Source organism: Tupaia chinensis, unplaced genomic scaffold (assembly GCF_000334495.1).
Source record: "Tupaia chinensis unplaced genomic scaffold, TupChi_1.0 Scaffold000075_1, whole genome shotgun sequence".
NCBI classification, from domain to species: domain Eukaryota; kingdom Metazoa; phylum Chordata; class Mammalia; order Scandentia; family Tupaiidae; genus Tupaia; species Tupaia belangeri.
Window position 1 is genome coordinate 2,332,124 of NW_006159535.1, and position 25,380 is coordinate 2,357,503.

General features: G+C 44.8%; 1 protein-coding gene across 1 annotated transcript in view; it reads left to right on the forward strand.

The window, feature by feature from the left end:
* The window catches only part of FNTB (farnesyltransferase, CAAX box, subunit beta), a 72,598-nt gene that overhangs the window by 11,972 nt on the left and 35,246 nt on the right, over positions 1-25,380 (forward strand). Inside the window, exons 2-4 of the mRNA XM_006142410.3 lie at positions 10,219-10,283; positions 22,336-22,408; positions 24,653-24,744. Coding sequence (XP_006142472.1) covers positions 10,219-10,283; positions 22,336-22,408; positions 24,653-24,744 — 230 coding nt within the window. The remainder of the gene's footprint in view (positions 1-10,218; positions 10,284-22,335; positions 22,409-24,652; positions 24,745-25,380) is intronic.

Consider the following 25,380-nt stretch of genomic DNA (forward strand, 5'->3'; position numbering starts at 1 on the left):
CGATTCCCCCTCCTGTTTTGAGAAAAGGAGACAACTTTTATAAATGGAAATTTCCTTTGTAAATATAAATTTGCAAAGGGAAAATTTGTGCAAGTTTAATGCCAGAAATTAGGTTTTCATTGCCCAACAGAAGCCAGTCTTCGGGACCAGCAGATGGTGTAATGGTTACATCACTGAACTTCCACATGGTTGATTGGAGTTCGAGTCCTTGACCCGGTGGCTTAAAACTTATGCTGGGCACATTTGTGTGCATGCCCAAAATTCCAATGGGAGGATGGAGGAGAAGGTATTGTGGTGTGGCCATCCCCCCTGGGGGGTGATTTCTTGCTTTCTGTCTCTCTGTCTCTCTGGTGAGCACACTCACCCTATAGCAAAAAAACCCAAAAAAAACCAAAAAAAAAAACCAAAGCCAGTCTTCAAGGTGAGAGTTGATGAATAAGGAAAGGGATTTATTGAGTAAGGCCAACACTGGGGAAATAGCAGACCTGAGTCTCTCTCTACCATAGTGGACAAGATACAGAATATAGATAGGGGGAGGGGTCCGTGACATAGGGTAAGGGGTCAGTGAGAGCATATATGTAGAAGCGAAGGGCAACTTATTCATTGTTGTGGGGCAAAATCACAAGGAGTCCTGGTCATTGACTTAGGGCAGAGTCAGGAGGAGGTCTGATAGAAGACAATCACTGCATGAGGTTAGGACCCTCACAAAACACTGGTTTCGATTCTCTGCTAGGGGTTCAGAGATAAGCAGTGATTAGCAAGGTCACAGGAGCAAAATGGAGTCAGTCAAGACAACTCTTAAATCCTGTTTTAGAAGGGAGAAAGGTATACTTGAATCCTTCCGGTGCTATTAAAATCTTTTTAGCTGCTCCTGTGGGTGGTGTCTTCCTCCTCCCTATACCTGCAAAGACAGCAAGGTGTTGTTACCTTTCATTAGTTAGGTATTAGGCTAGATTCATTGGGGGTGGTGGGGGGTAAAAGGCTAGGTTCTGTAAGGTTCACTGTGAAAGGCGTAAAAGATAGATTTTTTTTTTTTTTTGCTCTATCTTCAGAGAGAACTTCTATCTTTAGATTTTCCTAGTAGTTATTCTATTAAGGTGGACTCCCAAGGCGAAGTACAATATGGAGTCACTTTAGTTCTTTTAAGGTTCAGGTACATGTTTCTATACCTATTCTTGTGTTTGCTGGTTTCTAATGGCCTTTAGCTCAAAATAATCCATTACGAAAAAGGCATGTTTTGGGGTGGCATTCTCTGGTATCCTTCAGGAGTCGCATAGCATACTCTTTTTAATATTTATTTATTTATTAATTAGAGACATTTTTGCTATAGGGCACATGCACTCACCAGAGAGAGAGCCAGAAAGCAAAAAAATCACCCCCAGGAGGTTGTCTGTGCTGCAGTCCCTTCTCTGTTTTCCTCCTATGATTTTGGGCATGCATACACAGGCGCCTGGTGTGAGTTTTAGGCTGCCGGATCCAGTACTCGAAACATGGTCAACTACATGGGAGTCTAGCAACATTACTTTTATGCCATCTTCTGGTCCCATTTTTTTTTTTAATTGAGAAATTTTTGCTATAGGGTATGTGTGCTAACTGGAGAGACAGAGAGACAGAAAGTGAGAAATCGTCCCCCTAGGGGGATGGCCATCCACAGTCTTTTCTCTGCCATTCTCTTCTTGGGATTTTGGGCATGTATGCACACTAGCCCAGCATGAATTTCAAGCTGCCTGGTCTGGGACTTGAACTACAGTTGACCACAGGGGAGTCCAGTGCCTCAGCTACCTGCTGGCCCCACACATAGCATATTCTTAATTCCTCCAGTATTGAATTATAATAACACATGTAAAATGTTGTTTACCAGGACAGCTCACTAGAGAGTGCCCAGTTTTTATTGGAGTCTTACCAGAATTCTAGACTTCAGATGGAAAGTAGCTATTCAGCATGACCACATTGTTTATATGGTTTAGGCACAGTTAATCATTCTTATGAATTCCCTCTCGAAATGCAGGTTTCCAGACATCCATGAGAGGTCAACCTTTCAAGCAGGGCGTTCTTTTTCTTTTTCTTTTTTTCCATTGCCATAGGGGTGTGCACTCACCACAGAGAGAGAGAAAAAGCACCTCAATGGCGTATGGCCATGCCACAACCCCTCTTCCTCCATTTCTCCATCCTGTCAGGACTTTCAGCATGCCTGGTTTATTTATCAACCAGCTGGGGCTGGCGTTTAAATCCCAGTCTGCCATCTCAGACCCTGTTCCCAGTGCATAGTGCTTATGGGGCTGGCTCTCAAGCAGGGCATTCTTTTTTTCTTTTTTCCTAAAGATTTATTTATTTTTAATTATATTTATTATCATTATTCTTTAATTTTGACCAGAGAGAGAGACAGAGAGAAAGGGAGAGTGAGAAAGTAAGCCTCCAGGTCCAGGACTTGAACTGTCATGAGCCATGTGGGAGCCCAGTGCCTCAACCACCACACCACCTGCTGGCCTCGAACAAGGCATTCTAAAAATAGCAGTCTTGCTATTTTTTGTTTGTTTGTTTGTTTTTGATTTCTTTTTTTTGCCATAGGGCATGTGTGTTCACCAGAGAGAGAGAGGAAGAGTGAGCAATCACCCCCTGAGGGGATATCCATGCCACAATCCCTTCTCTTCCACTCTCTTCTTGGGATTTTGGGCACTCACATATCGATTTTCTTTTCTTTACTTTTTTTAAAAAGAATTATCTGTTTAATTTTATGTATTCATTCATTTATTTTAATTTGATCAGAGAGAAAGAGAAAGCGAGAAAGCAAGCCACCAGGTCTGGGACTTGAGCCATAGCTGCCGTGTTGAAGTGTCCAGTGCCTTAACCACCATGCCTCCTGCTGGTCCCTGTCTGGTATGATTTTCAGGCTGCTGGGTCCAGGGCTCAAACCATGTTTGGTCACATGCGAGTCTAGCACTTTAACCACTATGCCACCTGCTGGCCCCTCAGCTTGCTATGTTAACTTTTTCTACACAACTAGCTTTTTCTCTTTCCTTCCAGTATTCAAAGAATGCTTTCATCTTCCTATTAACAAATTTGTTCATGTTATATATAACTACAACAGGTTATGTGGGGATAAGAAGAGGTAAAAAAGTATATTCCAGGGCCAGCAGGTAGTGTAATGGCTAAGGTTCTAGACTCCCACATGGTCAACCATGGTGTAAGCCCTGGACCTAGTAGCTTGAAAATTGCTGGGTGCATGTGCACGTGTGTCCAAAATCCCAAGGGGATAATGAAGGAGATGGGATTGCGGTGTGGCTATCTCCCCAAGGGATGATTTCTCACTTTCTCTCTCTCACTGTGTCTCTCTTGAGATGGTACCTCCTGAGCTTTATTCCAAACCCTAACACATACCAGTTCTTAAAAACAACCCACAGGATGAGAATAAATATTTGGAAATTGTGGATCTGATAAGGGACTTGCATCTGGAACATACGGAGAGCTGTTATAATTCTAATGAGAAAGATAACCCAATTTTAAAAAGAATTATTTATTTAATTAATTATTATTTTTTAATTTGACTAGAGAGCCAGGGACAGAGAGGGAAAATGAGAAAGCAAGCCACCATGTCCGAGACTCAAACTGTAGTCATCCATATGGGAGTTCAGCGCCTTTAACTACCACATCACCTGCTGGCCCCGACAAATAATTCAGTTTTTAAAAATGAGCAAAGCAGACTGGCTTCATGGCCTCATGGTTAAAGGAACTGGATCCCACATGGCTGACTATTAGAATCCTGGCCGTGGCAGCTTGAAAAACACACCGAGTGCATTCGCTTGTGTTTCCCAAATCCTCGCATCATGGAGAAATAGAAGAAAAAGGATATGGTGTGACCACATTCCATCACTAGGTGCTTTCTCCCTCTCCCTCTCTTTGTCTCTCTGCTGTTTCTGATGGGTTCATGTGTCCTCTGGCACCTAAACAAACAAACAAAATGAGCAAAGCATTTTGCTAGTGCTCAGGAAATGCTTTCCCAAAGACTGGTGCTTTACTAGCCTCTCTGATACCCTTCTGTGTCTGATTATCTCTGATACTGTTTCTCTCCTGAAGTGCCGGGACAGATTTTATTCTAATATTCCATTCTTTGCTTAACGAACTATACCCGCAAAGAGAAAGCTGATTGCCTTCAGCCCCCTCCCTGTGGTCTGACTTAGCACATATCATAGGAAGGAAGATCGAGAATGTCAGTGCACATGACACTCTGTCACGAACTGTTGTCTGTCTCCCCTGCCCATCAGGCTCCCAAAGAAGACATTTACTTTGAGCATTAAGTCCATTTTTTGCCCTAAAAGTCATTGACTCTAAAGGTGCCTGCACCCCTGTTTTCCCCTTTACGTGAGGGCTATTTACATTGTAAGCATCTAGCCCCTCGTTGAGTTCATATTGTCTATGGCTCTTGTGTATATATGTTTATATTAAAACCTTTATGCCTTTTCTCTGAATGATCTGTTGTCAGTGATTTTCAGAGAACCTCAGAGGAGGAGGGAAATTCTTTTGCCTCTCCAATTTGAATGGACATTTCTCCAAAGAAGATATGCAAATACCCAATAAGCCCATGAAAAGATGCTCAGCATTCTTAGCTGTCAGGGAAATGCAAATGAAGAGCGTGAGCTACTGCTTCGCTTCTGCTAGGATGACTATAATCAAAACCACAGATAACTGTTGGGGAGGATATGAAGAATTGGAACCCTTATCACTGCTGGTGGGAATATAAAATGGTACAGCTGCTTTGGAAAACCGTCTGGCAGTTCATCAAAGAGTGAAATGTTGGGTTACCATATGATCCAGCAATTCCTAGATAAATACCCAAGATAAATGAAAAACAACGTATCCACCCAAAAACGTTTAAGAATGTTCCATAGGGCCAGAAAAGATGTACCTTTCCTCACCCATTATTAGGGTTACGTCCAACACTCCTATAACAAGACAGGCTAACAGGAAAAGTGCATAACATTTCTTTAATCAAAGTTTAGTGACATTGGAGCCCATCAGAAATGAAGACCTAAAGACCCAAAGAAAATTGTGTTTTTATGCTTAATTTGATGAGGAGTGGACAACTGCGTAGAGATGCGATTGGACAGAAGGATAGATCTAGTGGTAACAGACCTGGGGGATGCCCAACAGGCCTGTCTGTCCGTGTCTGTCTTGGCCTCTCTCTGCAAGATTCCTTGCTCCTGGGTACAGGTAGGATCTCTCTAGAATGAGAGTCTTCAAGGCAGAAGGGAAAGGTTGACCTTTCTAGGTTTTATGGCTTGCTTTGAGGGAGAAGAGTACTGATTTCTCTGACCTGCCTTAGGGAAGGAGAATTCTGGTATCTGACTCACTTAGGTGGGAAAGGAGGGGCAGGAGTAGGTCAGAGAGACCTTGCTCTGAGGCCCTCCCTGTATCCTTCAGTTTAAAGTACATAGAATGCCAAAGCACCGTTGTTGGGGAATCGTGTTCTGAGTCCCAGCACTTCATAGCAGCATTATTCACAATAACCAAAAACTCAAAACAGCCCAGTCGGTCCACGAACTGATAAATTAGCAAAATGTGATATATTCATAGGGTACAATATCATATGGCAAAATAATATAGAATGGAAAGAGAGTACTAGGACATGGTACAATGTAAATGAACCTTGAAAACATTAAAAAGTAATTTTTATTTTTTTAATTTAATTTTATTTTTTTTTGCCATAGGATATATGCACTTGACAGAGAGAGCGGGAAAGTAAGAAATTGCTCTCAGAGAGGTTGGCCACACTGCAATCCCCTCTCTTCCATTCTCCTCTTGTGATTTTGGGCATGCATAACCCATGCACCTGACATGATTTTCAAGCCACCAGGTCTGGGGCTCTAACTGCCAAGTTGGCCTTGTGGGTCAGTGCTATAACTACTATGCCGCCTGCCGGCACAAGCCTTGAAAACATTATGCTAAGTGAAAGAAGCCAGTCACAAAGGACCACATCTTATATGATTCTATTTATATGAAATTCTAGGCCATGTAGACAAATCTGTAGGGACGGAAAGTAGATTGGTGGTTTACAGGAGCTGGAGAAGATGAGGGGTTGGGTATGATGGCTGAGAGGAATGGGGTTTCTTCTTGGGAAAGTGAAAATGTTCTAGAAGTGTGTGATGGATGTACCACTCTGACTGTGCTAATAAATGCCATTTTATATGCTTTAAGTGAGTAATTGCATGGTATATGAATTATATCCCCAAAAGCTGCTAAAAACACGTAAGGCGATAAGAGAAAATAAGTCATTTGTTCTTTATTATAAACTGCTGACCTCAGTACTCAGGAATTTATTAGAATTCCTAACTTGAATTTTCAGATATGAGTCAGTTACTAACTGCATTCGAATATCACTTGTTTATTCCGAAGAAGTAATTAGGAAATCCAAAATAAAATGACGCTGTTGGAAATATTTTAAGCATTTCCCACTTTGCGATATGACATATTTCCATGTTTCTGTCAGATATCTTAGTTTAGAAATAATCCTCCATTTTTTTCTTGTCTCGTACTTGGCTGCCTGTGTTACTCAAGTGGGAACTGAAAATGGAAGTCTCCATGAAAGGCTTGGCCTGAAGGTTTTCTCCCAGGGTGTCTACGTGTCTTAAAGCTGAGAAGACAGGCTCATCCGTTAACCTTTGGTTATTGTGAAGTCATGTGGATTTGAATAACATTGTATTTGGGTAAAGGAAAGAGATTTTCCTCTCACTTGGGGTTGATGTTCAGAATTTGACTCACTTAGATTTAACAGCATTATGTAGGCTAAGATTAACGATTGGACTGATTTACGTTTCTTGTATGTCTTTCTATGACATTTACCTTGCAGCTAAGAAATGTAGTCTGGGTTCCATTTTAGGTTGAGAAATGCAGTCGGTCTGGGTTCCATTTAGGCTAGTGCTTTATATCAGTCCCGTATGAATGTCTGGAATGGGAAAAAAATTCTGAGGAATCTGGGATGACTTTCTTATCCCAACCAAATCGAGCTCTCTTGGTGATTTCAGTCTGTTTTTTGAAGTATTATAAATTCTTTTATATACATATATATTTAAAACATTATCTAATTCCATTTGTTATTTTTTAATTTGACCAGAGAGAGAGACAGAGAGAAAGAGAGAAAAGGGAAGCAAGTGAACAAACCACCAGGTCCAGGACTCTAACCACTGTCAGCCATGTGGGAGCCCAGCACTTTAACCAACATGCCACCTGCTGACCCCAAGTGTTGTAAATTCCTCACCAGATCATCCCTCAAACTCATGTTCAAAGGCAAATACCAAAGTATATCCTAACACCAAATATGAACACATTTTAGATCGGCTGCCACTTTAGATGACTTACATCATGGCTCCCTTCATCATCGCAAATAATTCTTGCACAGTTGGCAAAGAGAATAGGAGCTCTGACTCAGTGAGTGTTTCATGAAGAAATAACACACTTTTGAAATTTCCCAGGGAGGAGATTACCGTGTCTTTTGAAATCTCAAGGAGAACACACCTCACTACAAAGATCCAGAATGCTGATGAAGGTGAAACCTTGTATCCTGTTAACAGCCCCCTCCCTCATGGCCATATGCTGTCCTTGCAGAAGCTCTACTGTGAAGCTGCAGTGTGGGGTGGTCTGCATAGGAGAGACATGACCTGACCTTCTGTGACCTGATCTTCTGGGGTTCTTCATTTAGTGGGACTGTGGAGTCCTGCGTGTGATGTAAAACCAGTGACCAGTGTTGCTATTTGTTTGGTGTTTGGCCATTTATTTTTCTGTAAATCACTTAGATGGTTTAAAAACTTTGATTTAAACTGTTCATTGTGGTAATGAGAAGTGCGATGGTGCAGAGATTGCACCACCGTTTGGGAGGCTGAAAGCCTCATGGGAGGCCTGCATTCATTCTGGTAGGCTCCATACGCTGAGCGCTCCTGCCCGCTCCCTCCTTTCCTGTCTGGCTGGGTCTCGTGAACACCTTGTGACTGTTCGCTTACCTCATGGGAATGGCTCGTGGCCAAGGTTGTTCTAGAGGTGTGCGCCCCTCTTCCACATCAGTATCCCAAGGTCAGAGGCACTGAATGCATGTACAAGCTCAGATGATTCTGGTCATTGATAATGTGACCTTCTTTGTGATCTTCGAACAATGTATGTAGAAACCAAACTCGCCCCGTCTTGGAGACAGGGAGTCTGTGCGGATCTTACAGGTGATGGAGGTACTCTGGGTCTTAATGTATGTAACCTCAGCCTGTGCTCTGACAGCACGGGCCATTCTTTGCAGGCCATCAGTGGAGCATGCTGTCCTGTGTATGTAATTAATGAACTCATGTCTTCCCTGCTGGACCTTGCTGCATTCTTTGGGATTGGTAAACATCATAGGCAAGCCCTCTCATGTGGAGCCCCCCTCATTCAGTTCACTTGCAGCCCTGAACATGAAGGGCATGGTCGTGTGTGTGCCTGTCATCCTAACTAATTGGAGGTTAGGGTGGGAGGACTGAGACAGAGCCAGACCCTGTCACAAACACCTGTCTTTCTCTCTCTTCCTTCCCCCATACCCCCTTTTTCTCTCTCACTTAAGAAAAAGGAAATAACCTTTGGCAGGAACTAATTGTGTATTTGAGACAAAACTATTCGTGCGTTTATTCAGTTAATGAATAGTCAGCTTTATAGAACAGGTGAAATAAAACTGTCAGTGTAGGAGAGGAAAAAAAGCAATTCTCTCTGCCCTTCTGGGACCCTTATAACAAAAGACAGGTTAATGAAAGAAAAACAAACAGAAGTTTATTTTATTTTTTAATTTTTCTATAGGGCACGTGTACTTGCAGGAGAGAGAGGAGAGGAGAGAGTGAGAAAGTACCCCTGGGGGGAGGAGGGGCGACTCCGCTGCAGTCTCGTCTCCACTTTCCTCTTAAGAGCGTGTGCACTCACCAGACAGAGAGAGACAGAGAGACAGAAAGAGAGAAATCACCCCCCAGGGGGGATGGCCACACCACAATCCCTTCTCCTCCGTTCTCCTCTCGGGATCTTGGGCCCGCACACACACACACGCACAGTGTGAGTTTTAAGCCACTGGGTCCAGGATGCGAACCGCAGTTGACTACGTGGGAGTCCAGCGACATAGTCATTACGCTAACTGCTGGTCCGCCTCTTGGGATTTTGGACATGCATGGACACGTGTCTGGAGTGTATGTCAAGCTGCTGGGCCTGGGACTCGCACTGCGCAGTCAGCCATGCAGATCCAGCCATCTCAGCCCTACTCCACCTGTCCAGACCAGGAGTTTCTGAGCATGTATACGTGGGAGGTACCTTTGGGAAACTGAGTAACTGTGATGGTGGTGGTCCAGCCCCCCAGGTTATATAGCGCCTTCAACCCAAAACAAAGAAAGAAGGTGTTTAAATTAGATAAACAAGAGTCAGATTTGTTACTCATAGGTGTTTTTTTCATTGATTAAAACTTTTTGATGGGGACCAGCAGGTGGTGTGGTGGTTAAGGTGCTGGACACTCCCACATGGCCGACCAGGGTTCAAGTTCTGAATCTGGTGGCTTGCTTTCTCATTTTCTCTCTCTCTCACTCTCACCTTCTGTCTCTCTCTGGTCAAATTAAAAAATAAATGAATGAATAAATAAAGTAAAATAAATAATTACTTAAAAAAAATTTTTTTTTTGATGTAGTCTTTCCTCTCTTCCTGGTTCAGAGAGGGAGCTGCCAAGTGGAGATTTTCTTGATAAATGTAAATTTCCCTTAGGAAAGGGAAACCTCTACTGTTTCAGAGCTTCTCCTGTGTTTGCAGTTTCTCAAAATAATCAGCTCAAAATAATCCTTATGCCATTGAGGCATATTTTGGGGTGGCACATTCTGGTCACCTACGTCATATTTTGTGGTCTCCTACACAATCGAAAGGTATCCGTCTTCACCCGCTTCCTGGAAAAACGGTGCCAGGGAGCCAAACACCAAAAGTGCCATTAGTTTGGCTGTGATAGATGTGGTGACAGGGGCATCGTTTGTGATGCCAGCATGGCACAGGGGATTCTCTATTGCTCGTTCCTTGTCATAAGTCTGTCATCCTGCAGAGTCTCTGATTCTGGCCTTACACTACTGTGAAGTACAAAACCACACCCAGCCACGGCTGCCAATAGGCATTTGTGGTAATAGAAAGACAAGTTGATAGAGGTCTCACCTGCATTTTTTTTTTTTTCTCTCCCATCTCTTGCATCCTTACTAGGCAAAAGTAGAAGAAAAGATCCAAGAGGTCTTCAGTTCTTACAAGTTCAACCACCTTGTACCAAGGTAAGCTATGGTTAGGAGTTGGGGGGACCTGGGGAGCCACCTCCTGTGTTTCCTCCTGAGCTTATCTAACCACGAGGAGCAGCCACTACAAGACTGGGGCTTCTTCACCTGTGGCTACCCCTGCTCTTCTCTCTGGTAGAATATGAGATGCTCCACCCGACCTGAACTGCAGTCGGCTCTGAGGGAGTCCAGCGATGTAACCGCCGTGCCAACTGCTGGCCCGAGATGCTCCACTTAGCTGAGCTGCCAGGTGTGATGTAGAGCTGTCTTTCGAGGCCTAAACTGAGGTCTAAAGATGGAGAGACATTCAGGTTTTCGTGCAGTTGTGGCTGCTGCTCTAGTGTTCAGACGAGAACTCTTAAGTTTTTCTTTCTCATATTGCCCTTTGAAACAGATAGAGTCCAGGGGGATGGCAAAGGGTGATGTAAATTATTATTTGAGGCTTGAGCCTCTCTCTTCCTGGTCCTTCTTGATCATTGTGAAGCAAATCCCAGGGATGAAATTTCAAATGGGAAATAAAATGCCTTTTGTTATTCTTGGAGTTTTGTAAGCTGAAGTCTTCTAAGTAAGTCCTGTGAGATCAAAAATTCCAAAAAGGGTATTAAAGAAGAGATTTATTTTAAAGTCTGAATCCTTATATTCTCTTTTCCCAGTATTTTATAATATGTCACACTAGAATTTCATAAGGCTATTTTATTCCTTTCTTAGTGTTTCTCTTCTAGTAAGAAATTGTTTCTCTGAAACTATCTTGTGTTATATTTCCAGCCATCAGGATTGCTCAGTAGCCCCAAACTGTGTGTAGTCATCATTTTATCTTAATGATAGACTTCGATAATCTCTGAACGTAGTCTGACTAGGCAGCTGGATGAGTCACCCTGACTGGGAAACTGCAGGTTCTGAAGTCCAGCCCGACCGACTTCCTTTATGATGTCTCGGACTCTTCTGGACTCTCTAATGGAATTCATCCTTGCAAGTCAGTCTCTGGGTATCTCTCCTTATCGGCTATTACAAATTATTCCAGCCTGTTTACCTTTGGCTCTTTTTTGCCACCATTCTATTTTATCATCATTTCCTTAAAAAAAAAAAAACACACACACACACACAAAAAAACGATTAGCCAAGGCCAAAACCAGTTGGGAATAGCAAGTGTTTATAGGGAGAAATAGGTGGGAAGTGAACTTCATCTTCCATGGGGAAAGAAAGAGAATATCAGCTACCTAGAGGAGGTTTTTCCAAACTGCTAAATTAAATCTCTGCATTAACCCAGAGCTTAGACCTCAATAAAATGAATGATTCCTCTTGTCGTGAGCCACAGCTGGAGATTAGCAAATGGCGTCATTTATTTAAACAGCTTGGGAGAATGAGCTCTTAGATATAAAGGCATTCATCCATTGCGGTTCTGTTGCCAGAACAAGCTTATCTTCCCCAGAGGTGGGGGGACTTGTTGATGATGAGAAGCTTGCTTGCTTCAGGGAGGGCTTTGTGGTTACCAGATGTACCCCCTGGATGACTCACCTGATTGGTCTCTGAGTCACTGTCTGTTGCCTGGGGCTCAGTGGACACACGTCCTGAGTTTCCGACACAAGGGACTTTAAATGATTTGACATATTTCACCTACCATCAGAATAGAGCCCGTGGACTCTTTTATTCTTACAGAGCTATGAGAAGAAAGCTGGGGTACAGTCTGGGAGGAAGTTGTTTTTGAGGAGTGGCAGTGGAGGACAATAAAGGAGTAGAGTCCCCTGATTCATAGGTCAGGTGTGGGTGGAAAACAAAAATGTTCCTCTTGGATCTTTGTGGGAATAGAATATATTAGGGCTCTGGGTTTGTTTAAGGAATCTGACAAGTTCCTGTTTTATCATCGTGGTCTATAAAAATGAATGTTTTAAAGAATGCCAATTAGCATGGTAATTAACATCAGAGATCTTACACATTGTGCCTGAATTCAGGCTAAGTATATAAGTCATGTCCATATAAGGCTGAAGCTGGACTTCGGCCATCATAGAATGAACTTCTGGGATATAAAGAAGAAATCTGAAAAGATCAGAGTTAAACACTTTGATCACAGTTTCAATATTTAACGTTTGTGGACTCTTTTATTCTTACAGAGATATGAGAAGAAAGCCGGGGTACAGTCTGGGAGGAAGAAGTTGTTTTTGAGGAGTGGCAGTGGAGGACAATAAAGGAGTAGAGTCCCCTGATTCATAGGTCAGGTGTGGGTGGAAAACAAAAATGTTCCTCTTGGATCTTTGTGGGAATAGAATATATTAGGGCTCTGGGTTTGTTTAAGGAATCTGACAAGTTCCTGTTTTATCATCGTGGTCTATAAAAATGAATGTTTTAAAGAATGCCAATTAGCATGGTAATTAACATCAGAGATCTTACACATTGTGCCTGAATGGCTAAGTATATAAGTCAACATGTCCATATAAGGCTGAAGCTGGACTTCGGCCATCATAGAATGAACTTCTGGGATATAAAGAAGAAATCTGAAAAGATCAGAGTTAAACACTTTGATCACAGTTTCAATATTTAACGTTTGAGGACTCAGAATTTAAGAGTCTGACAGCGTCATGCGGGAAGAAATCCTCCCTGCTAGTTAAAGCGCGTATTCAGAGGGTCGCGGTGAATCCAGCGCATCGAGATGCTATGGCTTGTTTGTGTCTCAGAGGTCATGATGCTGACCAGAGGTGACAGAACCACCCATGCTCCCCGGACCGCTGGCCACCCACAGGCCCAGGGATGCCTGCAGTGGTGCTCAAGTAGGCATTCACCCATTCCACCTTCACAGACTGGCAGTAATTCAAGGCTGGAGCTGGATGTTGGTCCATTTTATAATTAATCCCCTTCTCTAAAGTGATTTCCTCGCTCTAAAGCTGTGAAATGTGCATCCTATCCTGGAGTGAGGTAGCTGGTTCCAAGGAGCTTTTTGACTCTGCTTCAAATAATTTTGTTTGTCAGCATCCTGCTTTCCTGTGAACGTTGATTTTTCCCACTCTTCCACATGCTTATGAATTTGCTCTTCTCTATGTACTACATTAGCTTTAAGAAGAAATCTGAAATGCGTCAGGCACATTCATACACACACACACACACACACAATTTTTTTTATCCTTTTTTGCTTTTTGAGGTTTTTGCCATAGGGCACATGTGGTCACCAGAGATAGAGACAATGAGAGGGAAAGTGAGAAATCACCCCCCCCCAGGGGAGATGGCCATGCCACAATTCTTTCCCCTCCAATCTCCTCTTAGAATTTAGGGCATGTGCACATACACATGTCCTTTGTGACTTTCAAACTTCCAGGTCTGGGACTCAAACCTTGGTAGACCATGTGGGAGTCCAGCACCTTAACCACCATGCCACCTGCTGACCCCTAAATATATATTTTCTTCAGAGTCTTGCTGTGTTACGATCCTTCAGCCTCAGTCTCTCGAGTCTTTGAGATTACAGACGTGTACTACTGCACCCAGCCTTTGGGTTGGACAAGAATCAGACCTGGGCCTCCCATGTGATCCCAGCTCATGGAGCACAGTCTCTTAGTAGCTCATGCCACCACAGCTGGGCCTAGACACTTCTTTTTTTTTTTTTTTTTTAATTGTTTTCTCCTAGGCAAAAGTGGCCTAGTGCTCCTTGGAAGTGAGAAATATCGTTAACGTCTTTGCCTTAATAGAGTCCTGTAGATCAATTGTGATAATGGCTCTGAAACCAGAATACCCTTAGTTAAAGCTCTCAAAGCAGTTTTCACACAGGCATCTGCTTAGCTTCCATGTCTCCTACAGTTCCTAATTATTATGTAGTTAGAAGATAGACTCTTTCTTCCTGTGGTGCTTCCCAAGGTCCTTGCAGGTAAGTGTACCTTCCTCCCCACGTTCCCTCAGGTGGTCCATTTTGGTCATGCTGGATGGTTACTTTTTGACTAGAGAGACCCTGGCTTCAGTGGGTTTAGACAGTTCTCAAGAGCTGGCAGTGGACTGAAGGTCCTCTCTTTTTTCCTTGTAATTTGCTGGAGGGCATGTATGCTGACCAGAGAGAGGGAGAAGGTAACCTGCAGTGTGATGTGGTCTTTCTGTAATCCCTTCTTTCCATTTCTCCCTATTGGGACTTCAGGCATACGTACATATGTGCTGGGCATGTTTGACCAGAGAGAGGGAGAAGGTAACCTGCAGTGTGATGTGGTCTTTCTGTAATCCCTTCTTTCCATTTCTTCTCCCTATTGGGACTTCAGGCATACGCACATATGTGCCGGGCATGTTTTTCAAGTCACTGGGTCCAGGACTCGAGCTGTGTGATTGGCCATGTGGAAGCTGGTTTCCCTTAACCACCTGACCATGGGGCTGCCCCCTTTCCCATCTTATCTGTCACACCCAAACAGCATCTGGGATGCTCTAGATTGAGGGAGAGGAAGTTTGGTCGCCTATCCCACTCAGCTGTATTCGCTTGTCACTCATTCAGCAATAGTAGCTGGAGGGTCTTCAAAGGGTCAGCCACTCTGCTGGACTCTGGGACGCCGGCATGAGCGGGCTGGCCCTGTCCTTGCCCCCTGCTGGGCTCTTGAGCTCATGGGGGAGATGGACTTTAAACAAATAAACACAATGAGATGCTCTGAGAGAGAATCACAGGGAGGATCTAATTTAGGTTGAGAAGTCAGGGAAGACCTCTCAGAAAGTGACATGTAAGGTGAGACCCGCAGGGGAATAGGATTGGCCAATTTAGGGAGTGTCAGGGCAGAAGGAACAGCATGTGTTAAATCCCTGAGACTGAAAAGAGCAGAGCTCAAAGAAAGCCTCGAGGTTGGAGAGAAGTAGGTGGAGGCATATCACGAAGGGTCTTAAAGCCCGGAGAGCTCACCCACGATAAGAAACAGGATTGACCTCACTGCCCACTGCATCTGCACACATTCGTGAGTTCCTCCCCAGGCAGTGGGAGTCTGGCTTCCAGTATCCTTAATGACCTCCCGGTCTGCTTTGCGTCCTAGTCTCCTGTCCCTTCTGTACAGTTGTCATCCTCTTGCTCTGACACCCTGCATCTCACCCTCCCCGTCCCCCTGCTGCACGGGGCCTATCTTTTTCTGTTTCACCCAGTTGAATGGTTTGGGGCTGAATTGTTCAGGGAAAAAAGACAAACTCTAGCTTTTCTAACTTTTTATACAGAAAAGATATTTGAGTCTAGAGGGGAAGTGGGACTAAGTAAGTGGTACGTGCATTAGTCAACTTGGCTGCCATAACAAAATTCCACAGATTGAGTGGCTTCAATGACAGAAGCTTGGGGCCAGCAGGTGGTGTGGTCATTAAGGTGCTGGATTCCCACATGGCCGACCATGGGTTGAGTCCTGGACCCAGCGGCTTGGAAATCTCGCCAGGCTCATGTGTGTGCATGCCCAAAATCCTGAGAGGAGAACGGAGACGAGGGAATTGTGTCATGGCTGTCCTCTTGGGGGGGGGGGGGGGCGGGATTTCTTACTTTTCCTCTCTGTCTGTCTCTCTGAGTACATGTTCCCTATGACAAAAAACAAAACAAAAAAAAACCCCCAAAAAAACGGGGGGGAGGGACCAGCAGTTAGCATAATGGCTATGTCATTGGATTCCCATGTAGTCAACCACAGTTTGAGTCCCGGACCTGGTGGCTTAAACTCACGCCAGGCACGTGTGCGTGTGTGTCCAAGATCCTGAGAGGAGAATGGAGGAGAAGGGATTGCGGCGTGGCCATCCCCCCTGGGGGGTGATTTCTCACTTTCTGTCTCTCTGTCTCTCTCTGTCTTTCTGGCGAGAGCACACGCCCTATAGCTAAAAACTTCTCCAAAAAAAGAAAAAAAAATGGAGGGGAGAAACAACAGAAACTTACTTTCTCCCAGTTTCAGAGGCCAGAAATCTAGATCAAGGTGCTGCGGTGGCGTGGTGTGTATGAACATGGGAGAGAACCCATAGACCAGCCCCGATTCAGAGCATGCTCTTCACTGTAATCACTTTTAACCCTTCCTAAGAGGTTTATCATTCTTTTATTTTGAAGGGCCATATATGAAGGAAAATAGTCTCTTTTGGTCAGTCAAAAACTGACCTTACTATTGGATTGTTTGAAAAGTCATGACATATTTTTGCATAGAAAAATATGTCATGACCTTTGTTATTTTTTTTGTTTGCTTTTTTTTTTTTTTTTTTTTTTTTTTTTTTTGAGAGAGATTTTTACTATAGGATCTATGTGCTCCCTAGAGAGAAATAGAGGGACAGAGAGACAGAAAGCAAGAAATCACCAAATCACCCCCTGGGATGATAGCCACACCATAATCCCTTCTCCTCCATTCTCCTCTCTGGATTTTGGGCATGCATGCACATGCCCCCAGCACGAGTTTTTTAAACTGCCAGGTCTGGGACTCAGCTGCAGTTGACTACATGGGAGTCCAGCAACATAAACATTACAACATCTGCTGGTCTCCCCAATAAATTCTTTTATTCTTTCTTTTGTTGATTTGCCACATGAATGTTGAGAGCCTGCTCTGTCCCACCTGTCATGTTTTCAAGCCACTGCGACTGGGACTTGCACTGTAGTTGACCATGTGGGATCTAGCTTTTGATGCCTGGCACTGGTAGATGCAGAGGACAGAGCTGAACCCTCCTCCCGGAGTGCAGTGTAGCTGAGTAACAGGTAATTCCAGTGAAGTGCAACCCCTTCTCAGCTAGCTTTCCCTAGCTTTTTACTGAGGATCACAGAATCTTAGCTGTAAGAACTCTTAATGCTGTCTTGCCTGATACAGCCAACGCTCTGTCATGGAGTGTTCTCGCATCTCTCCCTTATGTCTTATCATCCCAAGGGATTTGGCATATTCAGTTCTTTTGACTGTTTTTCAGATAGAACCTTCACTGTGAATGGGTCCATTAAGAGTTAGAAGTCGGGTGTTCTGGCTCCAAATCCTTTGCTTGCCCTCACCTGGCTTGGGTTTCTTGGCCTCCCTTCACCACTAGAGTGGGTCCCTGCCTGCCCTTAGTCGTGGTCTCTTGGCCTATCCTGGTTCTCCTCGGCCGTCAGACCCATCCTGGCCCTGGTTCCAGCGTGCTCAGCCTGGGCCAGCAGGTATGGTCAGCTATTTCAGTAGCTGTCTTACCTCTCAGTTCCCTCCCACCTCTCCGTCTTACCTCTCAGTGCCCTCCCATCTCTCAGCCTGCTGTTCCTTCTTGCCCGTCCTTCCCATAGCAGCCTCACTTGCCACTGCTATAAAGGGTCCTAGTAAGATTATTATTATTAGTTTTTAAGAATTATTTAATTTTCTTCATTTATTTTAATTTGATCAGACACACACACAACACACACACACACATAGAAAGTGAGAAAGCAAGCCACCCGGTCCAGAACTTGAACTGTGGTCGACCATGTGGGAGTGTCCAGCGCCTTAACCATAACACCTCCTGCTGGTCTCCCAGCAAGATTACTAAGGAAGAAACCACCCAACAGAACCTGCTGGCTGGCTTCACCAAACTTTGGCACTATTTTGCTTCCACTGGGCCTTCGCCAACTGCTTTAGTATCCTTTTATTCAGCTGCTGTAGATTCCCTAACGCATTCACCACCCTGGCCAATCTACAGCTCCCCCTGGTTTTGTCTCCTAGTTCCTGGGAAGACTGAGGGTCCCCCATGAGTGTCCTTGTCCTCCCCTACTTCGAAGTCCCCTGTGTGACCAGCTTCACATCCTCACCCACCATTTCTTTCTCTGAGCACATAGACGCCTTCCTTACTGCTGACTCACCTCCTCTGCTCTTCCTACTCTTTGGGGACCTTCCTGGATGGGTCTTCTCTGGGCTCTTGCACATTTCATGAGTCTTCCCTCAGCCCTCACCTCTCCTCTGTCTTAACAACCTGCCTTCAGCCCAGAACCCCCTCAGGCTGCTGCTCTTACCTTTGTTCTCACCCAACACCACGGACACGCTTAGATGAGGGTTTTGGTTCTACCTCCAGTCTTATCCCCACCCTCATCTATTTGGTGTGTTGTAGTGAGTGTGATCTAGAACATGTCTTCACCATGGCTCCCTTTAAAAAAGTTTATTTGCCTTTTTATCCCTCTTCATTGCCACAGGACACTTGTGCTCCCAGAGAGTGAAAGCCCACCCCCCACCCCCCACACGTAATGGAACATGGTCAATCACAATACGTTCTGTTTCTCTATCCTGTCAGGATTTTGGGCACACACACACACACTCATACACACATACATGCACCTGGCATGTTTTCTTCCTTTATTTCTTAAAAGAATTATTCAATTCAATTAATTAATTTTTAAAAATAATTGTTTTATTTAATTTTACTTATCATTGTTATTTGTTTTTTTTTAATTTGAGCAGAGAGAGACACAGAAAGAGAAGGAAAGTGAGAAAGCAAGCTGCCAGGTCCAGGACTCAAACCACAGTCAGCCATGTGGGAGTCCAGCACCCCAACCACTACACCATCTGCTGGCCCCCAATTTAATTAATTAATTTTAATTTGACCAGAGAGAGAAAAAGAGAGCGAGAGAAGGATAATAGGAAGCAAGCCGTCAGGTCTTGGACTCGAACCATGGTCAGCTGTGTGGGAGTCCAGCACCCTAATGCCACCTGCCAGTCCCACCTGTCATGTTTTCAAGCCACTGCGACTGGGACTTGCACTGTAGTTGGCCATGTGGGATCTAGCTTTTGATGCACAATACTTTTAACCCTGTGCTATGTAACAGGCCCACCTTCACTTTTAAAATAACAGTTTCAATGAAATGTAATTCGCGTACAATACGATTCACTTATTTCAAGTGTGCAGTTCAGTGGTTTTTAGTATAATTGAAGTCGTGCAGCCCTCACCACAGTTAATTCTAGAATGTTTTCTTATTACCCTAAAAGAAACACTGCACCCTGCAACCGTCACCCCCCAGTTCCTCCAGCACCACTTACTCTACTTCCTGTTCCAGGCATTTTGTAAGAACACAGTCACACAGTGTGGGGCACGTCATGCTTGGCTCCTTTCCCTTAGCACAGCGTCTTCCAGAGCCCTCCGTGTTATATCACAGTGGCTTCTGCATGCTCTGAGTTTTTTTTAAATTTTTTTTGAGAGGATTTCGTTATAGGGTGCGTGCGCTCGCCAGAAAGACAGAGAGAGACATAGAGACAGAAAGCGAGAAATCACCCCTCAGGGGGGATGGTCACGCCACAATCCCTTCTCCCCCATTCTCCTCTCAGGATCTTGGGCACGCACTCATACGTGCCCAGTGTGAGTTTTAAGCCACCGGGTCTGAGATGCGAACCACGGTCGACTACGTGGGAGTCCAGCGACATAGCCATTACGCTAACTGCTGGTCCCAGGCATGCTCTGAGGTTTAAAAGCAAACTTTGTAATATCCTCGCAGGCTCTGTGTGATCTTGACCCCTCCGTACTTCTGCAGTCTGACTTTGGTCCCAGCTGAACTAAACTCACTCAAATGTGCATGATGTCCTTTTCCCCTTGTGTGGCTAGCTCATGTCTTTCCAGCCTCAGCCTCGATGCTGTTCCCTCCGGAAGGACTCTTTGGACCCTCACACAGTCCTGCATGCTGCAAGAGCACACTTGCTTCCCTGATCACAGCATCTGTCGGCCAGGGCTGTACTTACCACCCACTTGTGTGTCCACGTCTGGGCTGGAACTGCAGGGAGCAGGGGCAGCATGCAGCCCAGCACTGGCCCCCTTGCCCATGCAGAGTGGTGCTCCCTGAGTCCGGACCCCAGGAGCCCTGACCCTGAAGGAGGAACCGAGTCCGACCTTCTCTTTTGACAGCCCTCACCACTGCCTTGAATGCCCTCGAAGGTCACCGGCCACTCTGGTTTGTCATCGTTTTCATCATTATGGAAGTCCCTCCTCCCCTGTTCCTGGTGACATGACACCACCTCTGTTCTGCTGACGTCAACGCTCTTATTTCTTCCTTCACTGGCTCATTGTCTGTACTCAGACTTTTCTTTCTGCTCCTTCATCTTCACCTGCCACCTGTGTGCAGATAACTGGTTCCCCGTCTGTGTGTGGAGCCTGGATCCCTCTCCTGACCCTCTCCTGGAACCCGCTCTGGATCCTACATACACTTCTGGCCTCTCACATCCGTGTGTCTGGAAGTCACCAAGTTTGTTGGGCCTGAGTATCCCCACCTGGGCAGCTCTTCACAGCTGCTGCCCCAGTCCCGCCCTCACTGCTGCCCCCTGCAATGCTTTCCCCACTCCCTCTGTAAGCGCCTCTGCCTCCTCACTGCTGTCACGTGCTTTTTCTAAAGCATGGTTCTGGTCATTTTTTTTCCCCCCTCAGCTCAAAAACCTTCAAGAGTTCCCATTTCCTACTAAATTAAGCAGCAATTCCTCAACGAGCACCAGGCTCCTGTAAAAGAGAACCTCAGCTGCTTTCTCTACCATTCCTCTCTCCTTCTGTAATTAGACCGTATTACCCCACTTGGCACTGCTCTTGTCCCCTTTATCCCTGTGCTGCACGGGACAGTGATCGTTAGCTTTCTATAGTAAGTTAAACTGTAATTCGAATTTTCCCCTTCTACCAAGGCACCCACTTCAAATTCTGCCTCTTCTGCATAGATGTTTCCGGTCATTGGTTTATTTCTCTCTCCTCCCCTCCCCCTACCCCCTCCTCCCCTCCCCTTCACTCCTTCGGGATTTTAGGCACACATGCATACATACTTGGAGTGGTTTTCTAGCTGGGACCAAGACTTGAACCATAGTCAGCCATGTGGGATCTGCCTCCCTTATCCACTAGGCTATGGGGCTAGCCCTCGTTCTTTTTTTCTTTTTATGAGATGCCCCCTCTCTTTTGGGCCTAGGTAGCATTTTATATATTTCTGTTATGATACCTACCCATTTTTTCCTTGTATTGTAGCCACTTTAGGTACTCACTTTATTTCTAGTCATGCATCAGAAGATTTTTTTGAAGTAAAGACTTATATTAAGGATCTTATTCTGAATATAGTATGTGGAAACTTCAAAAAGTTTGTGGAAAAAAGGGAATGAAGTACAAGTTAATTTTGATAGAAAAATTTTGGATCACATGTTGAAATGTTCACTTTGTAAGCTAAATAATGCAATTGAGTGTATAAAAAGAATGTAAATAAATAAATTAATTAATTTAAAAAATTTTTGGAAATCTATGCATGGTTTTTTCATAATACTCATTTTCCATAAACTTTTTGAAGACGTTCACCTATAATATTTCGTCCTCGGGAAAGGCATGACGATTTTTGCACAGAAAAACATAGACTTCCTTAATGTCATGACTTTCCTGACGACCCAGTTGTTCGATAATCAATTGTTGAACTGGCTACCTAGAAAGGGGAGTGGTTGTCTCACTTCAGCAGGCACAGTGACTGTCTCGACCTCATGTTCTTTTTCTCTTCCTCCCATAATCACACAGGGCCCTCCTGCAACACCGAGCGAGCAGTGCACCCTCTGTCCTAGCCCTGCCCGTGCAGGTGGCCGTGGGTGGCACATTCCATCTAAAAGCCAGCGTTGCTGACATCCGTGCCGGGGACAGTGACTGGCTGCAGTATGCACACAGAGCTGTGGGTCAGCACATGGGAAGTGGAATTTCGGGGAGAGGATAATAGAAGGATAGCCGAGGGTAGGCAGGGGGCACATGCAGACCTTCAAGACGTGCCCCAGAGGAAATGACTGAAATGGCCTGGCTAGCCGAGTCAGGGAAGAAGTGAGGTCCAGGTTCAAGTTGCTTCTGCAGATAAATGCTCTTAGATCCAGAACTTTCTGGGTGGCTCGTCACTACCTGGCTCGGTGTACTCATTGAAACTTATCATTTAGCTCAATGTCACCTGCCATGAAAGAGACGGTCTCACCCCAGATATCTGCCAGCATGATTCTCAGGCCTTTAGAGACATCCAGCTGTGAGCCTCTTTTCTCTGGGTTAATTGCCCTTGGAGCCTAAGAAGTTGCTGGTTATTTATTCTGTGACTGCAAGGGGATGCCCTGAAGCTGAGTGTGCATATGTGTTCATGTGTTCACGTGTATATGTGTGTGTTGTAGAAGCATAAGCGATTTGAGTAGCTTTAATCAGCTGTTTGTCTTTTCAGGCTTATTTTGCAGAGAGAGAAGCACTTCCATTATCTGAAAAGAGGCCTTCGACAACTGACAGATGCCTATGAGGTAAACACATTGCCTAGCAGTGCTTTCTTTCTAATTATCAGCCAACTCTTCCTCCTCTTTTTCTATTTAAATGTAAAGACTGGGCCTGACTTGCTGCCAGTTCACTCATTGCACCATGGCTCTGGTAGGAACCAGGTGCTGTCACAGAGCTGGGACTCCTACTCTTGAAAAGGGCATGCAGAAGCAGGTGCCCTCTAGGCACGTCATCTGTCAGTGCTGGTGGAGACTCTGGATGGAGCGGGCTTTCTTACACCTTAGACTGTGACTGAGGGGTTCACATGCTTTCTTCTACACTCATTTGACAGCTAGCTAAAATTCCCTGTCATTCCTGAACTTTTGCCTTGTCAGCCAATCTAATTTCTTCACTGTCCAGAGGACCTGTGCATAATTCCCAGAGAGCACTACATGTAGCTTGACGCTGTAAACCCAAACTTAGAGTGGGTCTTAAATGATATTCTACAGAGCCTTTGGGTTCCCAGAGAGGTGCAGGGCTGTAGTGGTGGTGGAGGAGAATGGGTGATAGGAATGGGGTTGAGTAGCAGGCAAAGGATGTCTGTGAACAGAGGGCTTCAATCTTCCTGCCCTCATTACACAGAGCAGCTCTACTTTCAGTCTACTTTTTACTTTGAGGTTCTACATCTGTTTGTGGCAGGGATTTGCCAGCTCAGGTGCCTGCAGTACCTAAGGGGTGTCTTCAGTACAGGAAGTGGGCTGAGTGGAGACAGGTAAGCAGGAGGCCCCCGTGGTTTTCCTGTTCCCGCCAGTTGTTGCCATCTGGGAGTGCAGACCCTGGGTTACCAGATCTTTATTTTTTTCCCAAATGAAACCAGAAATCCAGATTTTTATGTGACTCTCTTAACAGTTAAAAGTTGCAACAAATTCTAGTTGAACAAGCAAGACACTTCCGTGGACTAGATTTGGCCTGTAGGTTATCAGTTTTTAATCTTTGACTCAACATGGAAGGTCTAGTCAAGGCTAATACATTTAATACCATAACGGCTCACAGTTTATTGAGTAAAACAGTTTATTGTGCTAAAAATGTACCATGTCTTCTCTCATTCAATGCTCACAACTACTCTCTGAGGTAGGTAAGTCTTTGTTTTTTATAGACAGGGAAATAGGTACGGCAAGATCAAGTAATCTGCTTGGAGGCACCTGAGCTAATAACAAGAGAAGCTGGGATTCACATGAGGCAGGCCAAATCCATAGCTGTGTCATTAGCTGCTACCCCCGTCTGCCCCTGAGTCTGGTGGTTTAGCTGCAGTGGGGACTTCAGCACATTTCTGAAGAGGAGCGCTTGGCCCAGTGGAAAGAGTCCTGGTTTGAGAGTCTAGAAGCCTAGGTCTTTGTCTCAGTTCTAACATTTACTAATTTTGTAATCTGGAAGAAGTTAACCCCTCAAGACCTCATGTATATTCTTTTAATCTGCAAACTTGAGGCCGTACTACTCCCTGCCCTGCCTACCCTGGAATACACAGTAACTAGTTATAGAATGTATTAGGATCAAGATCTGTTCACATGTCACCTTTGGAAGCCTCTCCCAGCTTACCTAGGTAGAGTTTGTCTCTTCTGTGTGCTTCCTCAAGACTCTGTTTCTGCTCATTATCCAGGTATATGTACGTGTGTGTGTGTTTGTGTGTGTGTGTGTGTGTGTGTGTGTGTGTTATATCCCACCTTGTTCCAGAAAGACCTGAGGTGGCTTGTACTTCATGTCCGTCCAGTGCCTTTTCCTTGACAGATAACTACACATAGTCTATGCCCCAAGCATCTCTAGAACAGGAACCACATTTTATTTATCATCCTTCCCCAGGATCTCTACAGTGCTTGGCACAAGTAAATGCTTACTAAATATTGTTGATTTAAAGAATGAGTTAATAGAGGAATTCCTTTCTAAGATTATGTGATTCCTTGGGTCTACATTGAGAAAATAGCAGCCCTTAACTTCCTGGTGTGTGAGAAGTCCCTTGTTTAGCCTGTCTTAGATGTTGGCCAGGGAAGGACCCACTGGTTTCAAGGTACACTTTTTTTTTTTTTTTTTTTTTAATCCCATTGTCCTTTTCTCACAGAAGGTCATTTCAGCTCCTGGCTAAAGCAAAGCGTTTTTCATTCACGGATCATTGTTGAAGCAAGGGTACTGCCCTCTGCCCCCTTGCCAGGATGGCAGGAGTAAGACAGCTGTGTCCTTGTCAGCATCATCTTGGAAGGACTCTGAACAAGGGTGTGTTTTCTCCCCTCCTCTCCCAGTGTCTGGATGCCAGCCGCCCATGGCTCTGCTATTGGATCCTGCACAGCCTGGAGCTACTAGACGAACCCATCCCCCAGATAGTGGCGACTGAGTGAGTCTGGCTTTGGGGAATCTAGAGTGTTTTTCTAAAATTGTATTTTGAGTTTGGGATTCTTCTTGTTTTGTTTCTATTTCATTTGTTTTGAATGGAAAGAAAAAAAAAAAAAAAGGCCAGAGCTACAAAGAAACCCTTGCCCTTCTCTTGACCTCTAGCAACTTCCTGAAACTCTACTTTGGAAGCTTTGGAAGCTGGTGGGTAGAATAAGACTTTGAACTCCCAAGGGAAAGATTCTGGTTTCTTCTATGGCCTTTTCTTTTGGCTCTTGGCTCTGGTCTTTGAGAAAAGTCTTCATCATCAACTTTAAGAGGCACGCTTTTGCCAGAAAGCACAGTCTGCATTTGAATAGCTTCTGTAAAGAAGCGCGTGCCAACCCAGCGGACAGAAATGCTGCTGCCTTCCATAAACACCTCCAGAGAAGTACCTTCTCTCCAGTGCTTGGAGGGCGGTACAGCTCAGGATGGGGTTGGATGTGTTCCTGTCTTGGTGTGCAAATGCCATGACGCACAGTTTTCTTAAACCTCTGATTTCTGATTAGAGATCTAAGCAACTGAGATTCTTCCCAGGCTGCCTGTGCAGATGGCGTTCTCAGTGTGGTGCCTCAGTCTCAGAAGCTCATCAAAATGTATA